This window comes from Physeter macrocephalus, chromosome 16 (assembly GCF_002837175.3).
Source record: "Physeter macrocephalus isolate SW-GA chromosome 16, ASM283717v5, whole genome shotgun sequence".
In the NCBI taxonomy this organism is placed as follows: Eukaryota; Metazoa; Chordata; class Mammalia; order Artiodactyla; family Physeteridae; genus Physeter; species Physeter macrocephalus.
The window spans coordinates 7899932-7927511 of record NC_041229.1 but is presented as its reverse complement, the minus strand read 5'-3'; the positions used below and the strand labels follow the sequence as shown (position 1 = coordinate 7927511).

At 39.2% G+C, this 27580-nt stretch overlaps 1 protein-coding gene across 7 annotated transcripts in view; it reads right to left on the bottom strand.

The window, feature by feature from the left end:
* CDON (cell adhesion associated, oncogene regulated) overlaps positions 1-27580 on the bottom strand; it is an 85833-nt gene that overhangs the window by 37450 nt on the left and 20803 nt on the right. For 6 of the 7 annotated variants that reach the window (XR_008619579.1, XR_008619580.1, XR_008619581.1 and 3 more), the window contains exons 2-11: positions 23099-23235; positions 21239-21511; positions 19815-19961; positions 18777-18920; positions 17824-18111; positions 15688-15957; positions 10704-11057; positions 5363-5652; positions 3580-3754; positions 1310-1438 (exon numbers count right to left, since the gene is read on the bottom strand). Coding sequence is in view for 3 of the 7 variants with exons in the window: in XM_055091476.1 (XP_054947451.1) it covers positions 1310-1438; positions 3580-3754; positions 5363-5652; positions 10704-11057; positions 15688-15957; positions 17824-18111; positions 18777-18920; positions 19815-19961; positions 21239-21511; positions 23099-23174 (2146 nt within the window). In the remaining 4 variants the exon portion in view is untranslated. Of the gene's footprint in view, positions 1-1309; positions 1439-3579; positions 3755-5362; positions 5653-10703; positions 11058-15687; positions 15958-17823; positions 18112-18776; positions 18921-19814; positions 19962-21238; positions 21512-23098; positions 23236-27580 lie in introns of those variants that run through there. The other variant, XR_008619578.1, reaches the window with a different exon arrangement.

Below are 27580 nucleotides of genomic sequence, written 5' to 3'. Positions count from 1 at the left end.
CCTATTTCTTCATCTAGCGGTAACATTCTTATCTTTGAGGCTTAGCTCAGGACGCCTCTCATCACCACGGGGCCTCCTTCATAGCAAGTGAGTGATTTAGATATTTCTCTTCTGACCTCACAACAACAAGGGTGGAATCAAAATCACTGTTATGGGTTAATTTGTCTGTCTTCCCTACTATATTGGTATTGGTTTAATTGTCTGTATCATCCACTATACTGTAAACTTCTCCAAGGGCAAGATTTATTTTATCTCTGCTGCTCCAGCATTTAGTACAATGTGTTAAGTCATCAAGTTTTTGTTCTTCTGATGTCAGTTTTATACCTATGAAGTTGACACTCCTATATCTGCTTAAGGAAGCGGAAAGGTTCCTCAGAAGTAAATGGACTCAAGAAAAAGCAGCTCATGATATTGAAGATGCAGAGGTGCTCCAGAGGGGTGTTCAAATGTTATGGCTTGCTTTTGTCTGAAACCAATGCATGGAAGATTATAAAAATAGGGAAGAGGGCTTCCCTGGTGGCGCAGTGGTTGAGAGTCCGCCTGCCGATGCAGGGGACACGGGTTCGTGCCCCGGTCTGGGAGGATCCCACATGCCGCGGAGCGGCTGGGCCCGTGAGCCATGGCCGCTGAGCCTGCGCGTCCGGAGCCTGTGCTCCACAATGGGAGAGGCCACAGCAGTGAGAGGCCCACGTACCGCAAAAAAAAAAAAGAAAAAAAAATAGGGAAGAGAAGCTTGAAAATTCTTAGAGCTCAGCAATAAAATGTTAAGCCTTCCCTAGATCACAAAAAGCACATTATGCTGTAACAGTAGAATTCATGTGTGATTAAGTACTAAAAAGAAGTCTTTTGAAAATTCTACTGCTACGGCATCTAAAAACCGTAAGATATAACAATAATGCTGAGTATGCCATGTAGTCCATTCAATAAAAAAAACTAAACCTTACTCTAGGTACCATCATACGTTTTGACAAATCATTTTTTTAAAAAAAGTCAGATGTTCAGAGTTCAAATGTAAATTTGGTCTCCTTGCCAGAGAGGAGACAGAAAAATCCCTTTTGTGAGTTATAAAAACTTAGTATCATAACATTTTGAATTTGAGTTTAAATATAAACCATGGTACTGGGTTACCAAGATCTGAATATAGGACATTTAAAAAATGGTTGAAATAGAACCTAAAAGAGCTGTATGGTAGGATATAATCTGAATAGTAAACAAACACCCTGCGCCACTCCACCCCCCAAATAATCTGAAACAGGTCAGTAACATCTGAAAACAAGCAAAATGAATAAATGAAGGGTCTTCTCTTTACCTCCACTGTGCCTGGAGGGATCTGTGAGTATCACTCCAAAGTTGTCTGCAGCCTCTGAAACAACAGGGCGCTTAGGGATGCCGACAGGTGGAGAGGAGGCCTGGGTGTTTTTGGATGATGTTGTTTTCTCTAGAAAGGTATAATAATAATATAATATAATATAATATAATATAAGCATCTATGTATAAGTAAGAAAAGATACTATGAAACTCACCTGGCATATAGATATAAATATATAAACTTATCGTTACAGTGTCTAAATTTAAAACCTACATTGTAATTACTTAGCTAATATGAGGAATTAACTTTAAAAATTACTTTGGCTTTTTGTGGTACCTATAACTAAAATGTGTCTTTCTTCACCAGGCTAGCTTTAATTTACACATAGAAAAAATGACACAAGTGAAAAAGCCAAATGACTAGAGTGAAGGTTTTCAAACTATTCACCCATTTTTCTTTTTACTGTACATATTTCTTAATTCTGACACATAAATCCATTATTTAAGAGCTTCTGTTAAGCTTCTTCACGAGAAAGCTGTCACGTTAAGTTTTAAAATTTCAAGAGGCAAAAAGTGAAATTGGGTGATTGTTTTAAAACTGAAATACATGCTTACTACTCAGTATTCAGGTCAGACTTACTATTCAGGTCAGACTTTATAAACAACTAAGGACTAATTATGGGAGTTAACTCAAAATACATTTCAAATAAGAAATACTCATTATTTTTCAGGCCAGACTGAGTAATTAGATGAAAGGGTCTTTTTCTTTTTTTTCTTTTTAATTAATTAATTAAATTTTGGGGGGCTGCACTGGTCTTTGTTGCTGGGCGCGGGCTTCCCCTAGTTGCGGCGAGCGGGGGCTACTCTGTTGCGGTGTGTGGGCTTTTCATTGTAGTGGCTTCTCTTGTGCAGCACAGGCTCTAGGTGCGCGGGCTTCAGTAGTTGTGGCACACGGGTTCAGTAGTTGTGGCGCACGGGCTTAGTTGCTCCGCGGCATGTAGGATCTTCCCGGACCAGGGCTTGAACCTGTGTCCCCTGCATTGGCAGGTGGATTCTTAACCACTGCACCAGCAGGGAAGTCCGAAAGGATCTTTTTCAAAAGCCAATAGACAATTTCTTCTCAATCATCAGAACTCCTTTTTAATACTGTGCCACCCTAAGAATACTCCTCTCCCCAGTTCCCATCTCTGCTCACTGAAGTCTTTTGTTCATTTATGGCCAACCTGCAATGGCATCTTTTCAATCAAGCTACCCTCACAAGCTACCCCACAGAAAGACTATCCTCTGGCATCTTCTCTGTAAGTCTTTCCTAGTCCTTGTCAGATCTGGTTTCTCTCCCTATTCCCTTGCCTTCCTCCAGTCTATCCTTACCCTACACCCAGTATGTCCCATTGAAACACACAATAGATTGTGTCACAACTCTGCTCAAAACCCTCCAAAGCTTCTGGCTCACTCAGGGTCAAAGTCAGTGTCCTTGCAGGGTGGACAACGTACTTAGTGCTTTGGCCACTCTGCCATCTCCCTGAGCATTCTCCCGTCCCCACTTACTTTACTCCCATCACTATGGCCCCTCAGTGTTCCTAGGGCACACCAAGTACACCCACCCCAGGGCCTTTGCACTTGCTATCCTCTCTACTGGGATGTTCTTGCCCTAGATACCCACATGGTTTTCACACACCTCCTTAAAGTTCTGCTCTGCTGTCAACTACTCATTGAGGAGTTCTCTGGCCACCTGCTGAAATTGTGACAACTGCTATCTCATACACTTCCTATACTATACCAATCCCTTAATTTATTTCTCCTGTTAACACTCACCACCTACTAATGTTCTTATAACTTATCTCTCCCAACTAGAATGGTTAAGCTCCATGAGGGCAAAGGAGTATTGTCTATTTTGTTTATTGCCTGGCACAGAGAAGCCATTCAGTAAATATTAGCTGAACTGAAATTTTGCTTTGAGTTGGTATTTATGTATATATGTTACCTTTCTTAACAAAGTAGAAGCTCCAATAGGATGGACCTTGTCTTGATCATCTTCATTTTCCCTGCATCACCTAGCCTACTGTCTTACCTATAACAAGCCCTCAAAAATATCTGTGAAATACTGGATGGAACAGAAGAATATGACCATCCAAATGTGGCCTCGAAAGTTACTATAAAAGTTTATTTGGTAAATTTATAAACAAGAATCTCTACTACCTCAAAAGACACTTATTATTAAAGTGACATCAAGACAGCCAACTCCTTCCACTTAAGGAAGATGATGTTCACCTTTGCTGGTTCGGAAGGTGAGCATGGCAGGCTGTCCTTCACCTGCTGCACTCCTTGCCACCATCAAAACTTCGTAGAGACTCGATGGCTCCAGTTCCATTAAATGGAGCTCATTTTCACTTCCTGGGACTCGAACCGTGTGCCATCTTCCCACCACGCCAACACCATCTTCCAGCTACTCAAGGGAAAACAAGGCATTTTTTTTAAAAAACGAGATACAGGGCAGAAGAATCTTTCATTCCAACTGGATAAAAACTAGAAGTCATTCAATTCCAGATGAATTTTTGGGAAGTAATACACTATTGAAAGTGAAAGAGATGTAACCCCTCTCCACATTAAGAAATAGAAGGAGACCTATAGCAAGAACTTGGGGATTCTCACTGTGCAAAGACTCCTGCTCCGTTAGCTGCCACTAACTTACAGCCTCAAGCAAGTTATTTGATCACCCAGTTTGTTTCCTTTTCTTGTAATGGAAACAATGCTCCTTTCTTACTGGGCTAATGGGAGAATTAAATAAGTATACAATAACATGTATTAATGATAATATATACTATGCATAATATATGATAAATCAAAATATATATTATGTATGTCTATACGTGTATAAATTATATAATTATGCATTATATATTTCCAACAGTCTTGCTTCATGTCTTGACACTGTTCAATGTGAGCTCGAGGAAACAGAAAGAGATCCAATCCGTTGGGTCTTGATTAACGGAACCAAGAGCCAACATTACATGGGAAGTTTCACATGGATAAGAATATCAGTGAAACTATCTGCATCTAGAATCATCAGGTTACAAACAGTGAATAAACTCTCAAATATCACCATGTTAATTTTTCCAGATATTAAAAATATTACTATAAGGGGAGGGATGGAGTGGGAGGCTGGGGTTAGCAGATGTAAGCTTTTATATACAGGATGGATAAACAACAAGGTCCTACTGCATAGCACAGGGAACTATATCCAATATCCTGTGATAAGCCATAATGGAAAAGAATATGAAAAAAAGAATGTATCTATAGGTATAACTGAATCACTTTGCTGTACAGCAGTAATTAACACAACATTGTAAATCAACTATACTTCAATTAAAAAATACCTAAAGAAAAAATATTACTGTTAAATTATGGATACCAAAATGTCTTGAACATAGAAAATTATTTTAATTATGAGTGCATCTCCTCACATTTCATTTACAGTCTCATTAAATAAAGAAGGGAGATTTTTTTTCATTTTGCTTTAATAGAAGACTGTGGATAAAAAACATCATCTGAAAAATCAACTGAGACAATCAAGGTTTACCATAATAAATGACCAAACAATGTAAGGTTTTAATACAATTAAGAAGAGAACTTGAAATGAAAACATTTGTCAGAGATTATAAGGGACAACTTTGTTCAAACAGTTGTTTCTAATAAGAAATTGCTTTTTTACTAAATAAACTGCATTCTGCCATCTCAGAGAGGGAAGGAATTATTTTTTAAAAACTGGTTTATAGAACTTTATACCCAAGGGGTTAAAATATCTAATTAAAAATGTCTAAAAGTTACTGGGTTCTTAGAATCCCAATTTGAGGGGAAATTATTTGTACTTCATTCTTACTGCTTTTATAAGACTGGTAAATCCAGCATGATTGCTGGCATTTCTCTCCCAAACCCATCATTCTGGGACACTCCTGTTTCCTGCCACTCCACAAATGTGAAAGATAATAAGCATGTGTTATACACAGGATGTGAAGGTGTGAGAAGGGATAGATGATAAATGAGAAGACATTACCTTTCGATACTTCACAAAATAGGCATTGATGGGCAGCCCGCCATCCTTCCCCGCCCTCCAGACCAGGTTGTACGTATCTGGTGTGTGCGTCTGTGGGGGGCTCAGAATGATGGGGGCATCGGGGACAGAGGTACCACTAGCATTTTTCTCTGATGATGATTCTGTAGCACTGGAATGTTCCCTCAATGTAAATGAGCTCAATAGTCCAGTTTCTGAACCATCACTTTTATCATTCTGAGTGGGATCAGAAGGTGTGACTATTTCTGCTTTTGTATTTGTTTCAAAAGGAACTGCAGAGAAAAAGAGGAGATAGAAGAAATTCATTATTTCAGGGTCTCTCATACAGTGATCTAACACACTGTCAGCACAGTTTGAGCCCTAGAAGTTAAAGTAGGTAACATTTCAATTTATGATTCATGGAAACGTCTAATCTCCAGTAGCCATCTCTTATTCATGAAGGAGCAAATTAATTGTCTGAAAAATCAGTTCTATGATGCAGGAGTTTAGTAGCTGAAAGGATGCCATTCTTCCTTGCTCGACACCAGCATTCCCTCTTTTACAACAGCAATGTGCTAGTGTAACCTCAGAAGATTTTAAGTCGGAGAACAACTTTAACTCTAGTTGGTAAATGAAACACAATGAGTAATGCATTCCCTTGGGAACAAAGTAAAATAAATAGCAAAGAAAAGGTCAAGAGTCAGGCTATTTCCTACTGCGTAGCTAGTCTCCAAAGATATCTCAATATTCACACCCTTGAGCAGTCCCCTCCCACGCTGAATCCTGGCTGCCCTGTGACTCGTTTTAACCGACGCCAGGCCCAAGAGAGGCTGCCCTCTTCCACGCTTAAGCCTTAAGAAGGCCTGGCACCCCTACTATAGTGCTGCCACATACAGATAGATGCCCAAGCTAGCCGTGGAGAGGGGTGATGGGGGGGAGGGAGAGGGGGAGAGGGGGAGAGAGGGAGAGGGAGGGGACGTGGGTGGGGTCCAGCCCTTACAAAGATGCCACACATGTGAGTGAAGCCACTTTGGCTGTTCCAGTCCCAGGTGCCTCTGATTACAAGGCACTAAGAGACTCCAAGTAAGGCCTGCAGAACCGCCCAGCTGCATCTAGTTAACCCACAGAATTGTCAGGTAATAAAGAAGCTGTTGTTTTAAGTTGTTCACCTTTGGGGGTAGTTATACAACAACAGATAACTAAATACCTACCCTACACACGTAAGACAAACCACAGGCAAGAAGAGGGAAGAAATGAAGCAAGACTAGCAAGGATAAAGGACGAATTTACTTGTTTCTAAACGAGCCCTCTTTGCCGACAGAACACAAGGTTGGCTTAAGAAATTGCCAATCTATATCATACTAAGTGAAATAGTCAGGAAGAGATAAACAAATACCATATGATATTACTTACATGTGGAATCTAAAATACGATGCAAATGAGCTCATCTATGCCACAGAAACGGACTCACAGACATAGAGAACAGACCTGTGGTTGCCAAGAGGGCAGGGGTGGAGGAGGGAAGGATTGGGAGTTTGGGATTAGCAGATGCAAACTATTATATATAGAATGGATAAACAACAAGGTCCTACTGTACAGCACAGGGAACTATATTCAATATCCTGTGATAAACCATAATGCAAAAGAATATGAAAAATAATGTATATGTATAACCGAATCACTTTGCTGTACAGTGGAAATTAACATAACATTGTAAATCGACTATCCTTCAATAAAATAAATTTTAAAAAAGAATTTGCCAATCTAAAGATAAAACAGGCAGACAGCCTTAATACTTATTACTATGAGCATACAGAATCTATACAGGAAGGTAAAAATAATCTATTTGCGCTGAAAAAAATAAACTGGTCACCTACACCCAAAAAGAATAACAGAGCACATATTATGTGCCAAGCATTGTGCCAGACACTTAATAACCATCATCCCATTTAATTCTCAAAACAACATTCTTAGGTAGATGATAATATACCCACTTTACAGATGAAGAAAGTCGGGTTCTGAGAGATTAAGTGACAACAGCTGGCAGGAGAATGTTAGAGGTGCTGCAGTGAAAAAATGAGAGGGCAATTTATGAAAACAAACTGCCAGCACAATAAAACCCGAGGGTTGACAGCCTAGTTCCTCTAAAGCACTATTAATACTGGCAATGAAAAGTCTCCTGCTTTTGTGGAGGAAGGGAGCTGAGGAAACAACGGCAGAGTTTCTTTTCCACAATGAAGTCGGACTCCTGGTGAAAGGTGGGAGTGTGTTAGGAGAACTACTGCAGTTTCATAGAGAACCGACCAAAAAACAGGACTAACAGTCGAAGGTCAGTTCTCTGGTTCTCTGTTTGTTTAAAAGAGAGAAAAGGTGTCCCAGAAGCATCCTCCATCAAAGAAAACAAGAAGCTAGTGGGAAAATAATATAGAAGAAAACTAATTAAGTTCACTGAGACAGCTTCCAAATATTGCTCCTGGAACAGTTGTGTTTATCTAGTAAGTCAGAATGTGGGCTGGATGTGAAGGGTGTGGTCGAGAGCCTGTTAATGCAGAGATGGACTCTAGCAAGTAGAGGCAATTAGCTGTGGCTTAGGGCAGTGGAGAAGGACCTTTTTATCATTAGTGTTTCATGGATCCTCTGGGCAGGTCACCACTGGGAAGTGGTATTTGGCTGTAGAAGAGTTTGAATACCACACGCCTCAGTTTATACAGAGGCATGAGAAAAAATGTTATGCTACAGCCTGTGTCTACTGCAGAAGTATCAAAATTCCACTTGTGTTCAGGCTGCAACGAGACTTTTCCATAACTTTTATCGAAAAGGGGATTCAATTAATTTTCTTCTACTATTCCCAATAACAGAATTTGAGCATTCACAGACACTAGATACAATTCATAAGGCCTTCACAGTAATTTCCTAAGGTTCTTCACATACATGATCTCAATTTATCTTCAAAATAACTCTGTGAAATGGTCAGAAGAGACATCTAGCATTTTTTAAGGTAGAAAGTTTTTTGAATTGGAAAACAGACTGATAAAACTCTGGCTTTCTAAGTACTATAACTATGGTAATGTCTATGAATTAATGACTCTGAGTTGAAACCAGTTCAACAGGGAATGGAACCAGATCTGCCAAAGTTGTTCCCACTGTGACCACTCAAACCAGCAACCCCACCCTAAACTATTTAGGACCCCAGGCCAACTCCCATTATAGTTTTGAAAAGTTACAACTCACTCTACAAATATTTGTACATCCAGGACCTCAAAAACCCAAGGTCTCTGGAAAGAAAAAAAGGTGGGGGAGAGAGTCATCTTGCTTACTCCCCCCTTCATAAAGTAAAGGCTGCCAGCATGCTAGAATTTAATAATAAGCTCAGATTCCCACGGGAAGAAGTGGGTTGTTATGTGCTGTTCTGAGCTTTAACAGACTTAGCTAGACTTCAGTAATTACTATAGAGCATGTAAAAGAAGCAACGAAGGACCACTTAGGTAGGATGTAGCTCATGGGGTTACTATACATAAAAAATGGTATTTCTCAAGATATAAAATCCTGGGAGTGAGGAGGATCTTAAAGATCTAGAAAGATCTAATCTAAACAAGTTATGTATCTTCTAAGGGCTTCAGATTTCTCATATTTAAAGTGAGGGGCTTCCCTGGTGGCGCAGTGTTTGAGAATCTGCCTGCCAATGCAGGGCACACGGGTTCGAGCCCTGGGAAGGGGAAGATCCCACATGCCGAGGAGCAACTAAGCCCGTGAGCCACAACTACTGAGCCTGCGCGTCTGGAGCCTGTGCCCCGCAACAAGAGCGGCTGTGACAGTGAAAGGCCGCGCACCGCGATGAAGAGCGGCCCCTGCTTGCCACAACTAGAAAAAGCGCTCGCACAGAAACGAAGACCCAACACAGCCAAATAAATAAATAAATAAAATTTAAAAATAAATAAATAAAGTGAGGCAGTTAGACAACTAGATACTTACCTAGTTCCATCAGCTATGACTGTGATGTCTATGGCTCCCTTTACCCTTTATTTACATAAAATAATCACTTCAGGGACTTCCCTGGGGGTCCAGTGGTTAAGAATCTGCCCTCCAATGCAGGGGACGCAGGTTCGATCCCTGTTCGGGGAACTAAGATCCCACATGGCGCGGGGCAACTGAGCCTGCGCGCCGCACCTGCTGAGCCCACGCGTTCTGGAGGCTGCACACCACAAATAGAGAGCAGCCCACATGCGGCAAAGAAGAGCCCGCATGCCACAACGAAAGATCCCGCATGCCGCAACTAAGACCCGACACGGCCAAATAAATAAATAAATTTTTAAAAATAAAAATTTAAAAGAAAATCACTTCAACCAAATGATACCCAAACACTGCCTTCATGACAGTTGTCTTACGGCTAACAATACTGAGCAGAGCCACTCCTATTTTTGCTTAGCAGAACAGATATATAAACACACACACGTACACATACATATCCACGTCCATATGTGTGTATAAATTTATGCAACACTTAACTACCTCCTTTATTTAAGGATTATTAAGGTCTACTAGTATCAGTAACTATTTCTTCTTCCCTAAACACTACCAGAAAGGATAATTATAATTTAATAATAATTAGATAGTAGTAATTGTAACCTAATACGTAGTATTTATTGAAGGCATTCTACTTCCAGACGTCATTCTAAGCACTTTATAGGTACAGACTCCTTGAATCCTCACACCAGCCCTATGAATAGGGCACCCTCGCCAATGCCCACTGATATAAGATTTGAATGTAGATTAGGTCAAATTTGAATTAATTTGAATAATACTGATATTCTATATACCAGTACTCCAAATTAAGTCATCATCACCCAAAATCAGTAAAATATAAAGAATATTATATTATACACCCTATTAGAACAATAACTTTGAATAAGGTTGAGGCAAATATACATACAAATGGGTGTTGTTTGACAGTACGCGTGACGCAACATCCCCAATAAAAGCCAACTCTTTAGACTGAATACTATCCTCACTAAGGGCCCACCTGAAAATACCTGCAACGATATTTTCAGCTTAGAAAACCAAAAGTATTAATGCCCCAAAGAGGTCATACCTTGGGCTTGCTCCCAAATGAAAGTGTCCTACAGGACAACTACAAGCTTAACAAACCCACTAGAAGTGGAGACCAAAGTTCATCTGGTTCGCATAAGGCCAAATACCAAAAAATGCAATTCTACATTTCACTGTTGTTGGCAAATACATACATATTTAGAGGTGGCCAGACTCATTAAAATCTACTTCAAATCACTTTATCCCCTACTATCAAAGGAAACCATTCACCTGGGAAAAGATACTAATGACAACTCACCAACAGTGAGGACGGCTTCTGACTGTGCGGTGCCGTGTGCGTTTGCAGCTTCGCAGGTGTACTTCCCAGCGTGTTCCCGAGTAACAGCCTGAATATATAGAGAGCTTGAGCCAGCCTGGGACATGATGAAGTACACAGGCTCCAGGTCAGAACCCCCAGGTCTTGATAAGTGCGGTTTTCGGGATTTAGATCTAAGAACTTGAGACAAATGGCTGGTTATCAATCCATGCCTGTCGTACCAACGAATGGCTGGAACCGGCACCCCGGTGGCATTGCAGGACAAAGTCACGGAGTCTCCAGAGGCCACCTCTGCACTTGCTGGTGCTGTAATTATGACAGGCTTGAGTCCGCTGTCTGTTAAAAAAAGTAATTCACATAAATTAAGAACATTATAGTATCTACAATGCAAAATAATTTCATCCTATTACATAAATGTTGTGTCGTGCGCAAGTAGCTGTCTTAGAAGCAACTTTTCTATGTGTGTTTCTAAACAGTGTTTTACATGCAGAACAGTGTGGTGAACATGTGCATTCACTGAAGTAACGGTGTTTGCAATGTCATTAGCAAGTAGTAATGATAATAGTAATGATTAGAACAAAGACATCTCCTTCCTTGTTAGTTCGCTTCTCAACTTTCACCAAGTAAAGCAGTCAATAAAAAGTAGAATTTTTCATCGTGTGGGCTCCGAGACATTTCCCACATAGGTTGCCTGTCCTTCAGAAAGAAAGGAATGTATATAAAGGAATCCATAGAGAGTTTTCCAATTTGCATCCTCAGCGCATCTGACCATTGTAAATACAGAACATGTGAAGCCAAAACCTCAGGCTTTAACATGAAAAAGGTGTAAAGAAGTACAAAACTAAATAATAGTCCTTCAAAAAGACAGTCATTCCAGGGCACACACACACACACACACACACACACACACACAATCCTGGGAGAAAAACCTGTTCTGAATGACAAACATATTTCTGACCAAATACGTGAACAAATTTTTGTTTCTAAACAAGTGGCACCAACTCTTTCCTTTTGGTCCCAGGTATTTTGGGGGGGGGTATTTTTAAGTGATCTCACAATGGAATATCGATTACAAATGACATTTTCTCCAGCACATCTTTCTCCTTTTCCAGTCCTACTTCCTGTGTTTGACGCAGTCTATCAACAATGATCGGATTTCTGAATTTTTACTAACCTAAGAAGTGTAAAATGCTTTCATGGGTCGTAACCTGCATTTTCCTCAGTACTAATGAGGTTGACTATCTTTTCACATACTTATCTGCCACTCATTTTTCCTCCTCTGTCAAGTGCATTTTGTCCATTTTTCTATTGGACCCTTTATCCTTTTTGTAATGGTTCTGAATTCTTTGTAAGTACTGGATACTGCTCTTTTGTTAGTTACATATGTTACTAGTATCTTTTCTCAGTTTATTGTTTTTCTTTTCATTTTTAATGGTATCTTTAAATAATAAGGATGCTTTAATTTTTTTTTTTTTTTTTTTTTTTTTTTTTTTTGGGGTACACGGGCCTCTCCCCGCTGTGGCCTCTCCCTCTGCGGAGCACAGGTTCCGGACGCGCAGGCTCAGAGGCCATGGTTCACGGGCCCAGCCGCTCCGCGGCATGTGGGATCCTCCCGGACCGGGGCACGAACCCGCGTCCCCTGCGTCGGCAGGCGGACTCTCAACCACTGCGCCACCAGGGAAGCCCAGGATGCTTTAATTTTAATGTAGTCATACCAATCTTTTCTTAAAAATTAGCCTAAAATGTCTTGTTGAAAAGTTTTACCCAGATCATATAGATATTCTTCTATATTTTCCTCAAAAACTTTGCCGTTTTGCCTTTCATATATAGGTCTTTAATCCACTGGAAATTTGTCTTTGTGTACAATGTGAGTTAGAGATTTAATTTCTTCTTCTCCATTTTGATAACCAATTATCCTACATCAAATCTTGAAATGGATATCCTCCCCTTGGTGATCTGCAATGCTACCTAAGTCAAATCCTTAGTGCAAATCCTTTTTGGTGGTCTCTGTCTTGTTCCAAGAGTCTATTTGTCTGTTCCTGCACCAATAATACAACACTGTCTTAATTACTACAGATTTTTGTGTATGTTCTAATATCCGGTAAAGCAAGGTCCCCACTTTCTTGTTCTTCTTTTACAGTGTCTTTTAAATTACTTCTTCTGTCTGTTGCTAATTGTAATGGTTAATTTTCTGTGTCAACTTGACTGGGCTAAGGGACGCCCAGATAACTAGCTGTGTTTGTGAGCGTGTTTCCAGAAGAAATTAGCATCTGAATTGGTAAACCCAGTATAGCAGATGGCCCTCCCCAATGTGGGTGGGCGCCATGCAATCCGTTGAGGGCCTCAGTAGAACAAAAATGCAGAGGAAGGGCGAATTCTCTCTATGAGCTGAGGACACTGGACATCAGTGCTCCTGGACCTCTGGCTTTTGGACTTAGGTTGAGACTTATACCGTCACTCCTCCTCCCACAGCTCAATTGCATCATTGGCTTCCCTCCTTCTCCAGTATGTAGATGGCAGATTTATCCTCCATAACTGTGTGAGCCAGTTTCTATAATAAATCTCCTCCTATATGTATATTATATATCCTCTTGTGTTTTGTTTCTCTAGAGAAACCTGGCTGATACACTCGTACATAGAAAGGCAACACTCTCGTTTATTGGTCTTTATCCAGCCACCTTGCTAAAAGCTTTTATTATTTCTAACAATTTGCCAACAAACTATTGAGGATTCTCTATACTGACAGCCATAGCAGCTGTGAATGAATAACGATTGAGTTTTCTTTCTCTCTTATCCTTACACCTTTCATTTCTTTTTCTTGTCATTCTGTACTGATTAGAATCTCCGCTACGATGACAACTAAAAGAGATTTTAAAGGGAATGCTTAAACATTTCGCCATTAAAAGTAATGTTTCCTGTGAGTTTTTGTTAGATACTCTTTATCAAGTTAAGAAAGTTCCTTCTATTTCTGTATTCCTAAGAGTGTCTATCATGGATACTGAATTATGTCAGATGTTTTTTTGCTTCTATGGAGATAATCATATTGTTTTTCTCCTTTATTCATTAAATAGGATGAATAATACTTTAAATTTTCTGATTGATTACTGGGATAACTCCTTAGTTAAACTTTATCTTTACTGATCCTATTTTATCTTCATTTTCTATTTAATTGATTTCTGCCCATATCTTTATTATCTCCTTTCTTCTGTTTTCTTTAAATCTATTCTGTTATTTTACTTAGTTCACTAATTTTCAGTTTTACTAGCTTTCTTTTATAAGCATTTAAGGCTATAAATTCTATGTTCCTTTCTCCTATATCCCACACAATTTGACACCCATTATCATTGAAAGAATTTTAAATTTCCATTATGATTTTTTAAATTAATTAATTACTTTATTTATTTAGTTAGTTCGTTTGTTTTTTTGGCTGTGTTGGGTCTTCATTTCTGTGCGAGGGCTTTCTCTAGTTGCAGCGAGCAGGGGCCACTCTTCATCGCGGTGCGCGGGCCTCTCACTGTCGCGGCCTCTCTTGTTGCGGAGCACAGGCTCCAGACGCGCAGGCTCAGTAGCTGTGGCTCATGGGCCCAGTTGCTCCGTGGCATGTGGGATCTTCCCAGACCAGGGCTCGAACCCGTGTCCCCTGCATTGGCAGGAAGATTCTCAACCACTGCACCACCAGGGAAGCCCCATTATGATTTTTTGACCCAGCTATTGAGAACTATAATTCTAAGTTTCCAAATACATGCCATTTAAAAATTATTTTTTGTTATTAACATCTAAATTAATTGCACCAAGTTCAGAGAATTGGTCTCTATCATCCTGATTCTTTGAAATTTGAAATATTTATAACTCTCAGACAAAAGATTAATTTCCCTAATATATGAAGAACTCCTATAAATAAGAAAAAAGACCAACAACCTAATTTAAAATGGGCAAAAGGCAATGAACAGTCAATACACAGGAAAGCAAATTCAAATGGCTCATAAACACATGATGAGATGCCCAACTTCATTCATAATAATAAAAAATATATAGATCAAAGGTACTTTTTTTTTAACCTATCAGATTGGCAAAGATTAAACAGAAATTTTGACAACACCATGCCTTGGTGAGGATATGTGGAAACATTGCTAGTGGGAGTGTAAACTAGTAACTATTTTGGAGAGCAATGATATCTATCAAAATTACCAAGGCATATATGCTTTTATTCAGCAAGTTCATTTCTAGGAATTTATGTTAGAGATATTCACACATGTGCAAAATAATCTATGTAGAAGGACATTCATTGTAGACTTCTTGTAATAGTGAAGGATTAGAAACAGCCATCAATGAGGTACTAGTCAAATCATCACAACTATACAATGGAAGACTAAGCAGCCATTTTTAAAAAGAAATGAAAATACTCTTTAATGTAACTTATGAGAAGATGTCCAAGATATATGTGAAGTGGAAAGTTCAAGGTAATTTTTAAGGTAAAATTCAAGGAAAAATTTTTAAGGAAAACTTCAAGGTAATTTATATGAATGCTACCACCATTTATGTTAAAAAAAACCAGACATTGTTACTAAACGCACACAAGCTCACATGTTATATGTAACTGATTATATACATGCATACAAGGATATTCAAGAAAATGATAAAACTAGTTAGTTCTAAAGAGAAATCTGGCTGGCTGGGGAACATCATGAGACTTTTACCACGTGCTTTTCAAAATTATGCTTTTTCAAAACTATGTAGTATCTGTTGAAAAAGTATTATAAATTTTTTTTTTTTAATGAGCGTGATTAAATAAGGTTGCTTCTTCATGGAAATGCCTGCCTGCAACTAGAAAGGAACATGGAAAATGAACACTGTTCTGTTATGGTGATAGGATTATTTCCTTTTTTGTAAAAATGATTTAATTTTTAACCAGAACAAAACCCCATCTGTAAAGTAAAATCTATGATTACATGACCTAAAAGCCTACCGTTTTCAATTTCCAGTCTCCCAGTAGACTGCGTAAATCCAATCCCATTATCTGCTACACACTGATACAGCCCAGAATCTTCCATGGTAACACCCCTGATTTTCAATCCATTTCCCACAGTCAGATGTCGTGGGGAACGATGAATGGGCCGTGCGTTGTGAAACCAGGTACGGTTGGGGGTTGGGTTCCCATGAACTTCACACGTGAATTGTACCGTGGCACCCAGAGACACTGTCTGATCCTGCAGTCCTTTAGAAATGGAAGCATGTTCTAAAAATAAAACAAATAAGAACTAATGAGAACCTACTGTATAGCACAGGGAACTCTACTCAATACTCTATAATGACCTATATGGGAATAGAATCTAAAGAAGAGTGGATTATATGTGTACGTATAATTGATTCACTTTGCTATTCAGCAGAAGCTAACACAATATTGTAAATCAACTATACTCCAGTAAAAAATTAATAAAAAGTAAAATAAAAAAATATAAATTAAAGTCTAGCCCTCAAGATGTACTTTTTAAATGATCACATGAGTCATACAAACTCTCCTCTCTATTAATAACTAGTTGAAACCAAATTGTATTATTTCCTCACATTCTCCCATCCACCATGGCCATCAAGAAAAAATCAGAAATCTATTTACTTTCCTCCAATAGGATAAACCATATGTTACTAAAACATTAGAGCCTCTTTTTATAGATCTCTCCTCCCAATTCACCACCCCCCACCAACCCAACAAATGCACACACACATACATACATGCAGAGTTTCTAATCTTTGGCTTCTCTGAGCGTTTGTTCCAGGTGATCTGTTTGAAATAAAGTAATCATTTCCCTGGATTTCACACTACACAAAAGCCAAAACAGAAGAATGCTTATTTGGAAGTTAAATTCTTTTTATGCTCAATTCTGCTTTAAGGTTACATGTATTCTGGGCAAAAATTTTCCTTTAGTATCCATCAAGTCACTTTTTACCTGGACAGAGTACATCATGTATCGGCATTTGTAACATATGCCCAAATTAAATGATTATGCATATTAATCTAGTCCTAATTATCATTAAATTTTAAAGCCCACTTGCCATACACTTATATTAATTCCAGTGTAACCTATGTCAGGCCACTGTTGCACATAAACAGGTGCAGAAGGTTTACAAAAACTATATTTACTATGAAAACTTTTTTTTTCCAGTTTTCATGAAAATCTGTTTTGATAAAGGAAAACATTTTTGCTGCTACACGTGACAGTGAGATAGGTAGCTGGAAGAAAGGAACAGCTTTGCGATAAATAGTATATATAGAAACATGGGTGAAAATAACACAAATTTTATGAGCCAGCTATAGTGAAAGCATTCCAAAAGGGAAAATAAAATGAAATGATTTCTTTTTGAGATGACATTTTCTAGTCAGTACTCTTAGTTACGATTACTGGACACTACACACTGATACAGCCCAGAATCTTCCATCCTGTTGAATTCCAGTCTCTTTCCTCCACGTCATCAAGAAGGAAGAACCAGCTCTGTAAATAAGTCCCCAACCTATGAACCAGTTCCATTCCAAGAGTGTGTTCTAAGTTCAATTTGCTCATAAGTCCAACAAAGTTAGCCTAGGAACCCTACTAACAATCGGCTATATAGTATAGAACCAGATACATCACCGCTGCTTTTACACTTGCTTTAGGACATCCTGGGCTTGAAATAAAGATACTGTACTATTGTACTCTATACAGTACTGTACAGTACACAAAAGTACAGCCACTTGTAGAGGATGCACACACGTGACAACGTACACCAGACACGTGAACTAACTTACGTGATTGGACATGCGAACGCACGTTCGCATCTTTGAAAGTTTGCAACTTGAAGGTTCGTATGTAGGCGACTTACTGTATTGCGTAACCAGGTTGGGGGTGAGGTTCCCAAGAACATCCCAGGTGAAACGCTCTGTGCCACCCAGAAACACTGCCCAACTCAGCAGTCCTTTAGAGAAATGAAGCTCATTTTGGTACTGGGGTAGCTATTTCTAGGTAGTCTCTATTCCATTTATGGTTCACAAATAGATCTTCCACTCAAACATCAGTTAGACCAGAAAAATAGCCTGACTTGAAAAAACACTTAACAAGTAACGCCTTACCAAGTACATTCACCACGTAAGTCACGTGTTTGGTGTCTCCAGACTTGTTTCCCACCACACAGGAGTAGTTGCCAGAGTCCGCTGGATCAATGCTGTCCGTGGCAAGATGCGAATACAACCTTCTCCACTTGCTTCCCGGCACAGCGTCCTGACCGTCCTTCAGCCAGTGCACGTGAGGAGCTGGGATCCCACTTACCACACACTCCAGGGTCACAGGGCTACGAGAGAGAACAGCTAATGCCTGTGACAGGGCGGGGTGAAGGATGTGAAAGTCATCTGAAGAAGGGCCTGGAGAAAGAAGGGAAAATAAAAAATCATTATTCTTATGTATTCACTTCCACCCTCCTCCTTAGCAAAGCTGTGAGCTTCCCCATCTTCGCATTTATTCTTCTTTACACTATGAGGTCCTGTTTGGTAACTAAATCATTTTCAGTTGAGAATTAAATTTAAAAGACTTGATGATCCTTTAGAGCTACTTCTGAATTAGCAGTTTGGAAATGTTGAATTTCTCAACAAGTATGTGGACTGTTACTTAACTATGCTTTGACTATTGGTGCTACTACAACTCGACCACCCTAAGCTAAACATCAGCTATGACTTACCGTATCTCAAAGAGAACAGATAAATATTTTTTCGTAATTCACAGTTAGCTACCAATCTGATTACCACTGATATAAAGTGATATTTGCTCACTAATTTCTTTTTATTTGAGCAAAGGGCAAAGTTCTCCACATGAATTCTATCCTGTCATCTTGACCAAAATTCTCTTCTAAAAAGTCATTATATTTTTAAAACATATACAGTACTATGCTATAATGTATTTATGCAAGTAAAGACTTTTTCATGATAAACAAACAGGATCTGAAAGAAAAATGAACTCCTACTTCTCAACTTTTTATGAGAAATGCTTCTGAGGACTCTTCCCAGGGACCACGATTCCCCCAAATACTTACGACTCACAAGCAGCTTTTGGCCAATGGGTTCAACTTTTAATTCATGTGTGACAGGATTAAAAGCTGCACATTTATATGATCCCTTGTCCTCTAAGGATACATTCAAAATCTGAAGATTCCCTGATGGAAGGATTAAGTAATTCTCTGAGGAAGGAAGGGAATGCAGTTAGGCCTCTCTCTTTATGAAGGACACAAGTTAAAACGAACAAAGGTTGACAGTTATGCTTTAAATGTAGACGTGACATGAGCAGCAAATAAGCGATCAGGGAAAATTCATTAAATGAAGGAAAAGGAAAGTCAAGGCAGAACAAAAAAAGTCAACAGCACTACAGTAACAAAATCAAACCCATCAGAGCCCCAAGACAACAGATCACTCACTGAGAACACCACAGCACAAGAAACATATTTAGACAAAGATACAATGACCACAGCTGCCACTTTGGGCAAACCTCTGCCTGCAGCACTGACCACCCAGTAGTCATTCATGTCTTCATTCATTTCTTCTCAACAGTATGTACTGAGAGCCTATTTTCTGCCAACAGTGGCCTGTGCACAAGTGATACAACAACGAAGCAAGCAGATAAAGCAAGCCTTGCACTCATGCTGCCAATGCTCCAGTGCAGGAACAGGGTGGCAGAGAAAGGGACAAATGACAAAGACGCAAACAGTAATACATATAACACAGTGCTACAGAAAATGAAGCCGAATGAAGTGGACAGAGCAACACAGCATATTATTTTAGATAGCGCCATGAGGGCGATCTTCTCAAAGGAAGTGATATCTGAGTAGATTCCTGAATGAGTTGAAGGAGTGAGCCTTGGGGGTGCGGGGTTGTAATCATTTCTATACTGTCTTCTATACTATGTTCTATTTCATACGGTAACCATTTGTCTAAACTACTCCACTTGACTCCCAATAGTAGAGACAATATATCTTATGTATTTTTGTGTCTACAGCCTCTAGCACACAGAGCTTAATGGTAGTTGGTTAATCACATTTGTTCTCTGGGTGCCATTGGCTTGTCATAAGAGGTCTCACCTGTGGAATGTTTCAGCCACTTTCCCCGGATTTTATAGCGCACCTCAGCTTTGGGGTTACTATCTGGTACCTTGCAGCCAATGAAACCAGTACTTTTTTCTTCTGCTGTAATAACATGCTTTGTTGATGAACCAAAATCACCAAGAACTAAAAGAAATAAGTAAATAAGTAGACAGATAAATAAATAATTGTAAATTTGAACTCTCTTTCCCAAAGGAAATTTTAAAACTAGAAACAACATCTGCACCATGGCCATTTGTGGCAGCTAATCACAGTTCCCAAAGTAGCAGGATCTTTTTATCTTAGAAAGTAGTTGGGGTAGAGGTGCACAGTTGAGAGCTGGGGCTTAGTCATGGCACCCTTTTCCAGAAGACAATGCTTCCAGGAGACTACAAGACAAGCAAACTGTTCTTAAAACATTAGGGAGAACTATAAAGCCTAATTGTCCCCCTTCTGTCAAGATAAATCCTTCTTAATCCAGTCTCTCGTCAAAACTCACTTTCCCTATGCACCCTTATTCTGTTTGTAGCTACTCACATGGCAATAAAAGGGTTTCCAAGAATGAACCTAGGATATCAAAAAAAAAAAAAGCAGTGTATCGTTTGAATTACCTGAATATACTAACTAGGTCTCAATTTCTCTCGGTTTAAGTTGACTACAGCTGGAGCCTGCATGGAAGGGCTCTTTATTATTGCCAGCGCTGAAAGCACTCTGCAGCCTGCCCCTAGGAATTCAGCCCTCCGGTGTGTGGCTTGGAGCTGTCCATGGGTCACAGCTCTACCAAAACATTTACTCTTCTCAGTTATGACAAACTCACTACTCCTGGGGAATCCAGATTTGTTCTGTAAATAGGGGTGCCCTCACAAGGACGTTTTCCATTACTGGAAGCCATCACCGTTTGAAAGGCAGATGGCTGAAACTTACTAAGAAAACCACACATACCAGATTTTTCCATAAGTTCAATACTCAACATTCCTTTCTTTACAGTTATTTTTCTACCCCGCTTCTTTAGCCTGGTTTCAATTAAATAAATGAAAATCACTCTGTAATCAAGGCAAATAAAACAATTAGATGTGAAAAAAAGATAAAGGACTGCATGAAATAACTGTCAAAGCAGACAACAGCTTTTTTTGTTGTTGATATTAAGGACTTTTAAATACTCACAAAGAAATTCAGATTCACGTTAGAAAATTGTCCTAACGCTGCGCCAAATAATTTCTATATCCCTTGTTACAAAGGAAGACACTAAGCAAGGCTCAAGTATCGTCCCCCAGGTTAAACACACAGCAAGTGTCAAGGCTGGGAGGAGAACGCATACGTGTCTTACTCCAAAGCCCATGCTCCTCCCAGTACTCAAAAAAATGCAAGTATTAACAGTAATTTCAGGAAAAAAGCATCTATACCAGGGACAAAATCAGACTCACCTGCAGTGGATATGGTTGCAGGACCACTCACAATGGCGCCAATGCTATTGTTGGCAATGCACTGGTAATAACCCGAAAGGGAGGGGTTAAGAGAAAGGATAGTCAACGTCCCCTGATGAACCTTAATCTGTTCCACATTTCTGTCCAATCTTTTTCCATTATGCAACCATGAGATACGAGCAGTCACAGGTTTAGCAGAACAATGCAGTACTACAGGTCCACCAAGTTTCTGGACGGCAGACAATGGCTCAGAAATAAAATAAGGTGCCAAGTCTACAAGGGAACAGTCCCCGTGTGCAAAGGGGTGGGGGGAGTGGGAGAGAAGAGGAGATAAGGGGAGAGAGAAAGAAGAGCGCGTTTAATACACTTCATCTGAATCTACACAATGAAAGGCAATCCCTTACTTTATACGTTATGGTCCTTAGAGCTTGTAAGAGTTCTAGGAACATTCTTAGATTTTGGAAGAAATAAGGCAACATACCAATGTAGAACTTAACAATTAGGGCAGCATAGATGAGAATCCTTATGATATAAATAAAACAAAATACTAATTCTATAAATGAGAAATGGTAAACTGCTCTTTTAATGAAGTAGTTTTTTAAAAATGGAAGTTAAGAACCTGAAAAAGAGAAGATGACTTTCAAAATAAAAAGAATTCTCTTCCATATTACCAACAGGATTTGACTTTAAGAGCAAATTATTTTCTCAAAATAATTTGACTACTTCCCTTTAATATAAATAATGTTCAACTTTTAAGAACGCAGAAGTAGAAAGTTAGGAAGCCACATTGAAATACAAAGTCTATCCTTTTGGGGATATGAGGATAAACGGGGTATCAATCGTAATATTTTTATTTGGTGTTTGGAATAGTTTCATTTGTTATATCTATTCCTCCAGTAACTTTGGGGAGAGGGTTTCTTACGCTCAAGTATCAAAACAGATCCCTCTCCTCCACCCAAAAATGAGGGCAGGGGACGGGAATACTATTAATCTGGTGTCATAAAACACTTAAAAGAAAAAAAATAATAAATTGCTGAATCTACTTTTATAGGATATTTTACCAGAAATAAAGATTAAGGGAAATGCCTTGACTGAATCTGAGGTTGCTGTTTAGCCAAAAAAAAACCAGAAATAAAACCACTAAATCAATTTTCCCTTACTAAGTCGAATATAGTTATACAGTATTTTTAACAAAGATAATAAATAAATATTACTTAATAAACAAACATCACCGTATTTGTATATACTCCTATATAAATCTTCACACATATCTAAAATAAAAAGAAATGCATATGGGCCATGAATTAGCCTCAGGCTTATATATACATTTAATAATAAACACATTTAAGCTTTTTAGTAACCTAGAATTAGATAATAAATTAGGCAAGGTCATGAGAGACCTGGGATTTGAACCAAGTTCTCTCACTCCAAGTTGAGTACTCTTACATACGGATTCTAAAATTCCCCTTTGGTGGTGTGTAGTCAGCATTTTATTCCTATCATAATTTCCAAATTCAGAGATTTGTAACATATCCTCATGTTAAAGGATATGTTACATATCCTTTAACATATGTTACATATCCTTTAACAAGCATGTTCGGAAAATATTTATTTTCAAGGCAACAAAAGGAATAAATTATAAGGACAATGATGGGAAGGCCTGAGAGTGCCCAGAAGCACTACTAAGAGATCCTTAAATTGCTTAATGAATCAAAGTTTTAACATCATTCCACTGGTCAAACAAATCTTAGAAACGTCTTTAGAAACCATTACTATCGTCAAAACATTAAAGTCGAAGTTCTTCATAGGATTAAGATGAGGAAAAGCTTCAGGCCCAAACTACCACTCTTCTCCTCTTACCTGGACTCACGGAAGAGCACAGAATCGGGAGAGTAACATACAGCAGTGTCTGTAAGGGTCCAGCAACTGGATGCATAGCGCCAGATTACAGAAGCGGGCAGGACAGACTTCCAGAGCAAAATCCAGGCCTTGGCTTACTAAAAGACATAAAAAACAAACAAACAAAAAAAAAAAACAAGGAAGAAATTCTAAAGTACAAAAACAGTTGAAATTTTTTATCTGAATAGCCGGAGTTATGAACACAGTGGCTGCCCTCTATTTTGAAAGCTCTATATAGAGTGCGTCAAATACAAGGCATTTAATGATCCACATCTTCCCAATTCACAAGCTAATCTCTAGACGTTCAATTAAAGTTAGAAATTCTGCTCAATCTTCCAAGATACTAAGACACTTATTTTACACAGAACCAATCGTTCCAAATGAATACATAACGGCCTTTAGCGCCTTTCTCTTTGTACATCTCACAACCATCTAAAACTCAACACAACTAAAATGCATTCCTCCTCTACCTTAAAACAGAAACAATAACAAAAAACAACAAAATAATAACGAACGTTTATATAGTGCTTATACGAGCCAGACACCATCTCAGTGCTTTTCCTATATTAACTGAACCTTCACGACAACCCTATGAGTTAGGTACTCCTGGCTTTCTTCCCTTTTTTCAGATGGGGGACTCATGGATTGTGCAGAGAATACCAAGGGCAGGCCTGTGTGGGGATTGAGTTTGTCTGCAGAAATCCAAAGACCACTGTGGTGAGAGTGGAATGAGCCAAGTAAAGAGCACAGAGGAGGGGCTTCCCTGGTGGCGCAGTGGTTGAGAGTCCGCCTGCCGATGCAGGGAACCAGGTTCGCGCCCCGGTCTGGGAGGATCCCGCATGCCGCGGAGTGGCTGGGCCCGTGAGCCATGGCCGCTGAGCCTGCGCGTCTGGTGCCTGCGCTCCGCAACGGGAGAGGCCGCAACAGAGGGAGGCCCGCGTACCACCAAAAAAAAAAAAAAAAAAAAAAAAAAGCACAGAGGAAAGCTGGGCTAGATCCTGCGGCTAGATCCTGCCCAGCTTCAAAAGCCACACTGAAGATTTTGGCATTTATTCTAAATGCGATGGCAGACCCTTGGAGGACTTAGAGAAGGGAGTGATGGGATCTCATTATGCTTTAAGAAGATCACTGGCTGATGGAGACTAGACTGAAGTGGGGCTGGCATGGAGGAGGGAGACCAAGTGGGAAGTTACGTGATCGCTGGGGAGAGAGATGAGCACGTGGTGGGTTAGTCCAGTGAGTCAGCTGTGGAGGTGCTGAGGAAAATCACCGGCTTCAGAACATGCTCTAAAGGTTAAACCAACAGAAGCTGCTGAAGGCTTGGATAAAAAGTGTGAGAGAGAGAGCTATATCAAAGACAACTCTTAGTTCTTGGTGTAACAGAATAAGTAAAAGTTGTTTCCTGAAATGGGGAAGACTGGAGAGGGGAAAACGGCTGAAGAGGAGGCTGCTCAATAGCTGTGCTTTAGCCACGGAAAGTCTGAGATCTGTGAGGCATCCGAGTACCAGTAACTAGTCGACAGTTGCATATAGGAGTCTGGAGCTGTGGGAAGAAGTCAGAGCTGAAAATGCAGATATTAGATGTACTAAAGCCTTGGCACTAGATGAGCACTAAGGAAAATATGATAGAGGAGGAAAGATACTCCAACCTTTAGACACTGAATAGAGGAGAAAGAAGTAATAATGGAGACTAAGAAGAAGTAGCCAAAAAAATAAGAAGAAATCCAGGGGAATGTTGCATCCAGGTAGAAAAATGGAAAATATTTCTGGAAGAAGAGAGTAATCAACCCATCTCAAACACTGCTGAGAAACAGAGTAAGATAAGATGGCATCAGAAAGCCATGAAGAAGACCATGGGTGATATAGCAAGAATGGTTTCAGTGGAGAAGGGACAAAAGTCTGATCAGTTCAGGATGGGATGGGAAGGGAGGAAATGAAGAAACAGGCACAGAAAACTCCTTCAAGGATTTGCTATAAAAGGGCAGCAGAAAAATAGAGAGAATTGCTGGGGATGGATGGATGGCAGCCATGGAAATGTTTGTTTATGTATTTTTTTAATATAGAGATAATATAACACATTTACAAAGTTAAAAAAAGTTTCACAAAACCCAGCACTGGTAAGGATGTGTGTAAAAATCACTATAATATCTCGTTGGTGAAATATAATTGGTAAATTCTTTTTGGAAGGAAAATTATTCATTAATGCAACAAATATTTATTGAATGTTTATTATATGATGGGTACTATTCTAAGAGCTGGAGATAGGGCACTTAAAATATATATAAGTAAAAAGTAACAGACAAAAATGTATACCTTACATTCTGTGGGAGAGATGGAAAATAAACAAGATAAATAAATTAGGAATAGTCACAAGGTCCATGCCATCCTCCAGATATGGTTCATTCCTTCTCCTCTGTGCTACTTCTACACCTTGGTCACTATCTACCACTGCACTCACTACTGTTTTCTGCAATTTATCTGGATACATAACTATGTCCTCTTTGAAGGCAAGAATGATGTCATATTCAACTTTGCAAATTCTAATGCCTAGCAGAAAAGAGGCACTTGATGTTTCTTAAAATGAAAGGAATACCTTAATATAACGTAATTCCCAGAAGTACCTTAGAGAGTAGTATTTAATGAGAACTGTTATCTCTACTGAATTCAGTGTAACCTAGCCTAAAATTCCTCTTTGGTGGTGTGTAGTCAGCATTTTATTCCTATCATAATTTCCAAATTCAGAGATTTGTAACATATCCTCATGTTAAAGGATATGTTACATATCTTTTAACATGTTACATATCCTTTAACAAGCATGTTCGGAAAATATTTATTTTCAAGGCAACAAAAGGAATAAATTATAAGGACAATGATGGGAAGGCCTGAGAGTGCCCAGAAGCACTACTAAGAGATCCTTAAATTGCTTAATGAATCAAAGTTTTAACATCATTCCACTGGTCAAACAAATCTTAGAAACGTCTTTAGAAACCATTACTATCGTCAAAACATTAAAGTCGAAGTTCTTCATAGGATTAAGATGAGGAAAAGCTTCAGGCCCAAACTACCACTCTTCTCCTCTTACCTGGACTCATGGAAGAGCACAGAATCGGGAGAGTAACATACAGCAGTGTCTGTGTAACCTATTCCTTCATTCGCTTATTCATTCATATATATGATTTCAAAAATTAGCAAACATAAAGTAAGTGCCTACTGTATGCCAGGCACCATGCTAGGCTAGAGATCCAAAGAGTGGTTATTATGTTGACAAATTCTCCCCTACATTCCTGCTTGGCCAAGACACAGAATCTGACTACAGAATACAACAAAATGTAATGCCAGAGTTACATTAATGACATTTTAGAAATGAGAATTCTACGTGTGTACTCATCTGTGAAAAGAAAGGTTAATTCTAACCATTGATAAAACTGGGTAGTAATACAAAGTAAGGCACCTTAAGTATGGCTTTGAATAAATCAAATATTTCCCAGGATCTGCTCACTTCTCTACACCAGGTACTCCAAAATCTCCAAGTTGCAAACTCAAGTTTATCTACATCGTGGACTATCAGTTCGAGGAATGCCTTTTAAATGTTTTCTTTTTTTTTCTTCAGTGATTTCTAGATGATTTCTTTTTTTTTTTAAACATCTTTATTGGAGTATAATTGCTTTACAGTGGTGTGTTAGTTTCTGCTTTACAACAAAGTGAATCAGTTATACATATACACATGTCTCCATATCCCCTCCCTCGTGCGTCTCCCTCCCTCCCACCCTCCCTACCCCACCCCTCTAGGTGGTCACAAACCACCGAGCTGATCTCCCTGTGCTATGCGGCTGCTTCCCACTAGCTAGCTATTTTACATTTGGTAGTGTATATATGTCCATGCCACTCTCTCACTTCGTCCCAGCTCACCCTTCCCCCTCCCTGTGTCCTCAAATCCATTCTCTAGTAGGTCTGTGTTTTATTCCCATCCTACCCCTAGTCTCGTCATGACATTTTTTTTTATTAGATTCCATATATATGTTTTCTTGCTGAGCTCTTTTAAAAGTGGGAGAAAATACTCTGGTACCACCCACTGGCAGAAGGGGCCAGCTGTGTGAAAACATTTTTGGTTTATTTGAATTCTTCCCTTGGTTCAAGGGTAAGAACTGACACACCATTGCTAAGCAGTCACGGCAGAGTAAACATTCAAACAACTTGTTAACAGGAGGCACTTTCCTGAGAGGATGAGGACAAGGAAGAGAGTTTCTTCCTTTTGCCAAATCTTTCCTCAACTATTTATTTATTGAAAAGCAGTGAAACAAATTCCAGAGTCAACTTTAACCCCAGCACGTGATCTAGTGAATTACTTTACAGCTGTCCTTTAAAACATCACAGCGCATTATTGCTACCTAAATATTATCACACAGGAATACGCCTATCTTTCTATTAGGTTAACATGCTGTC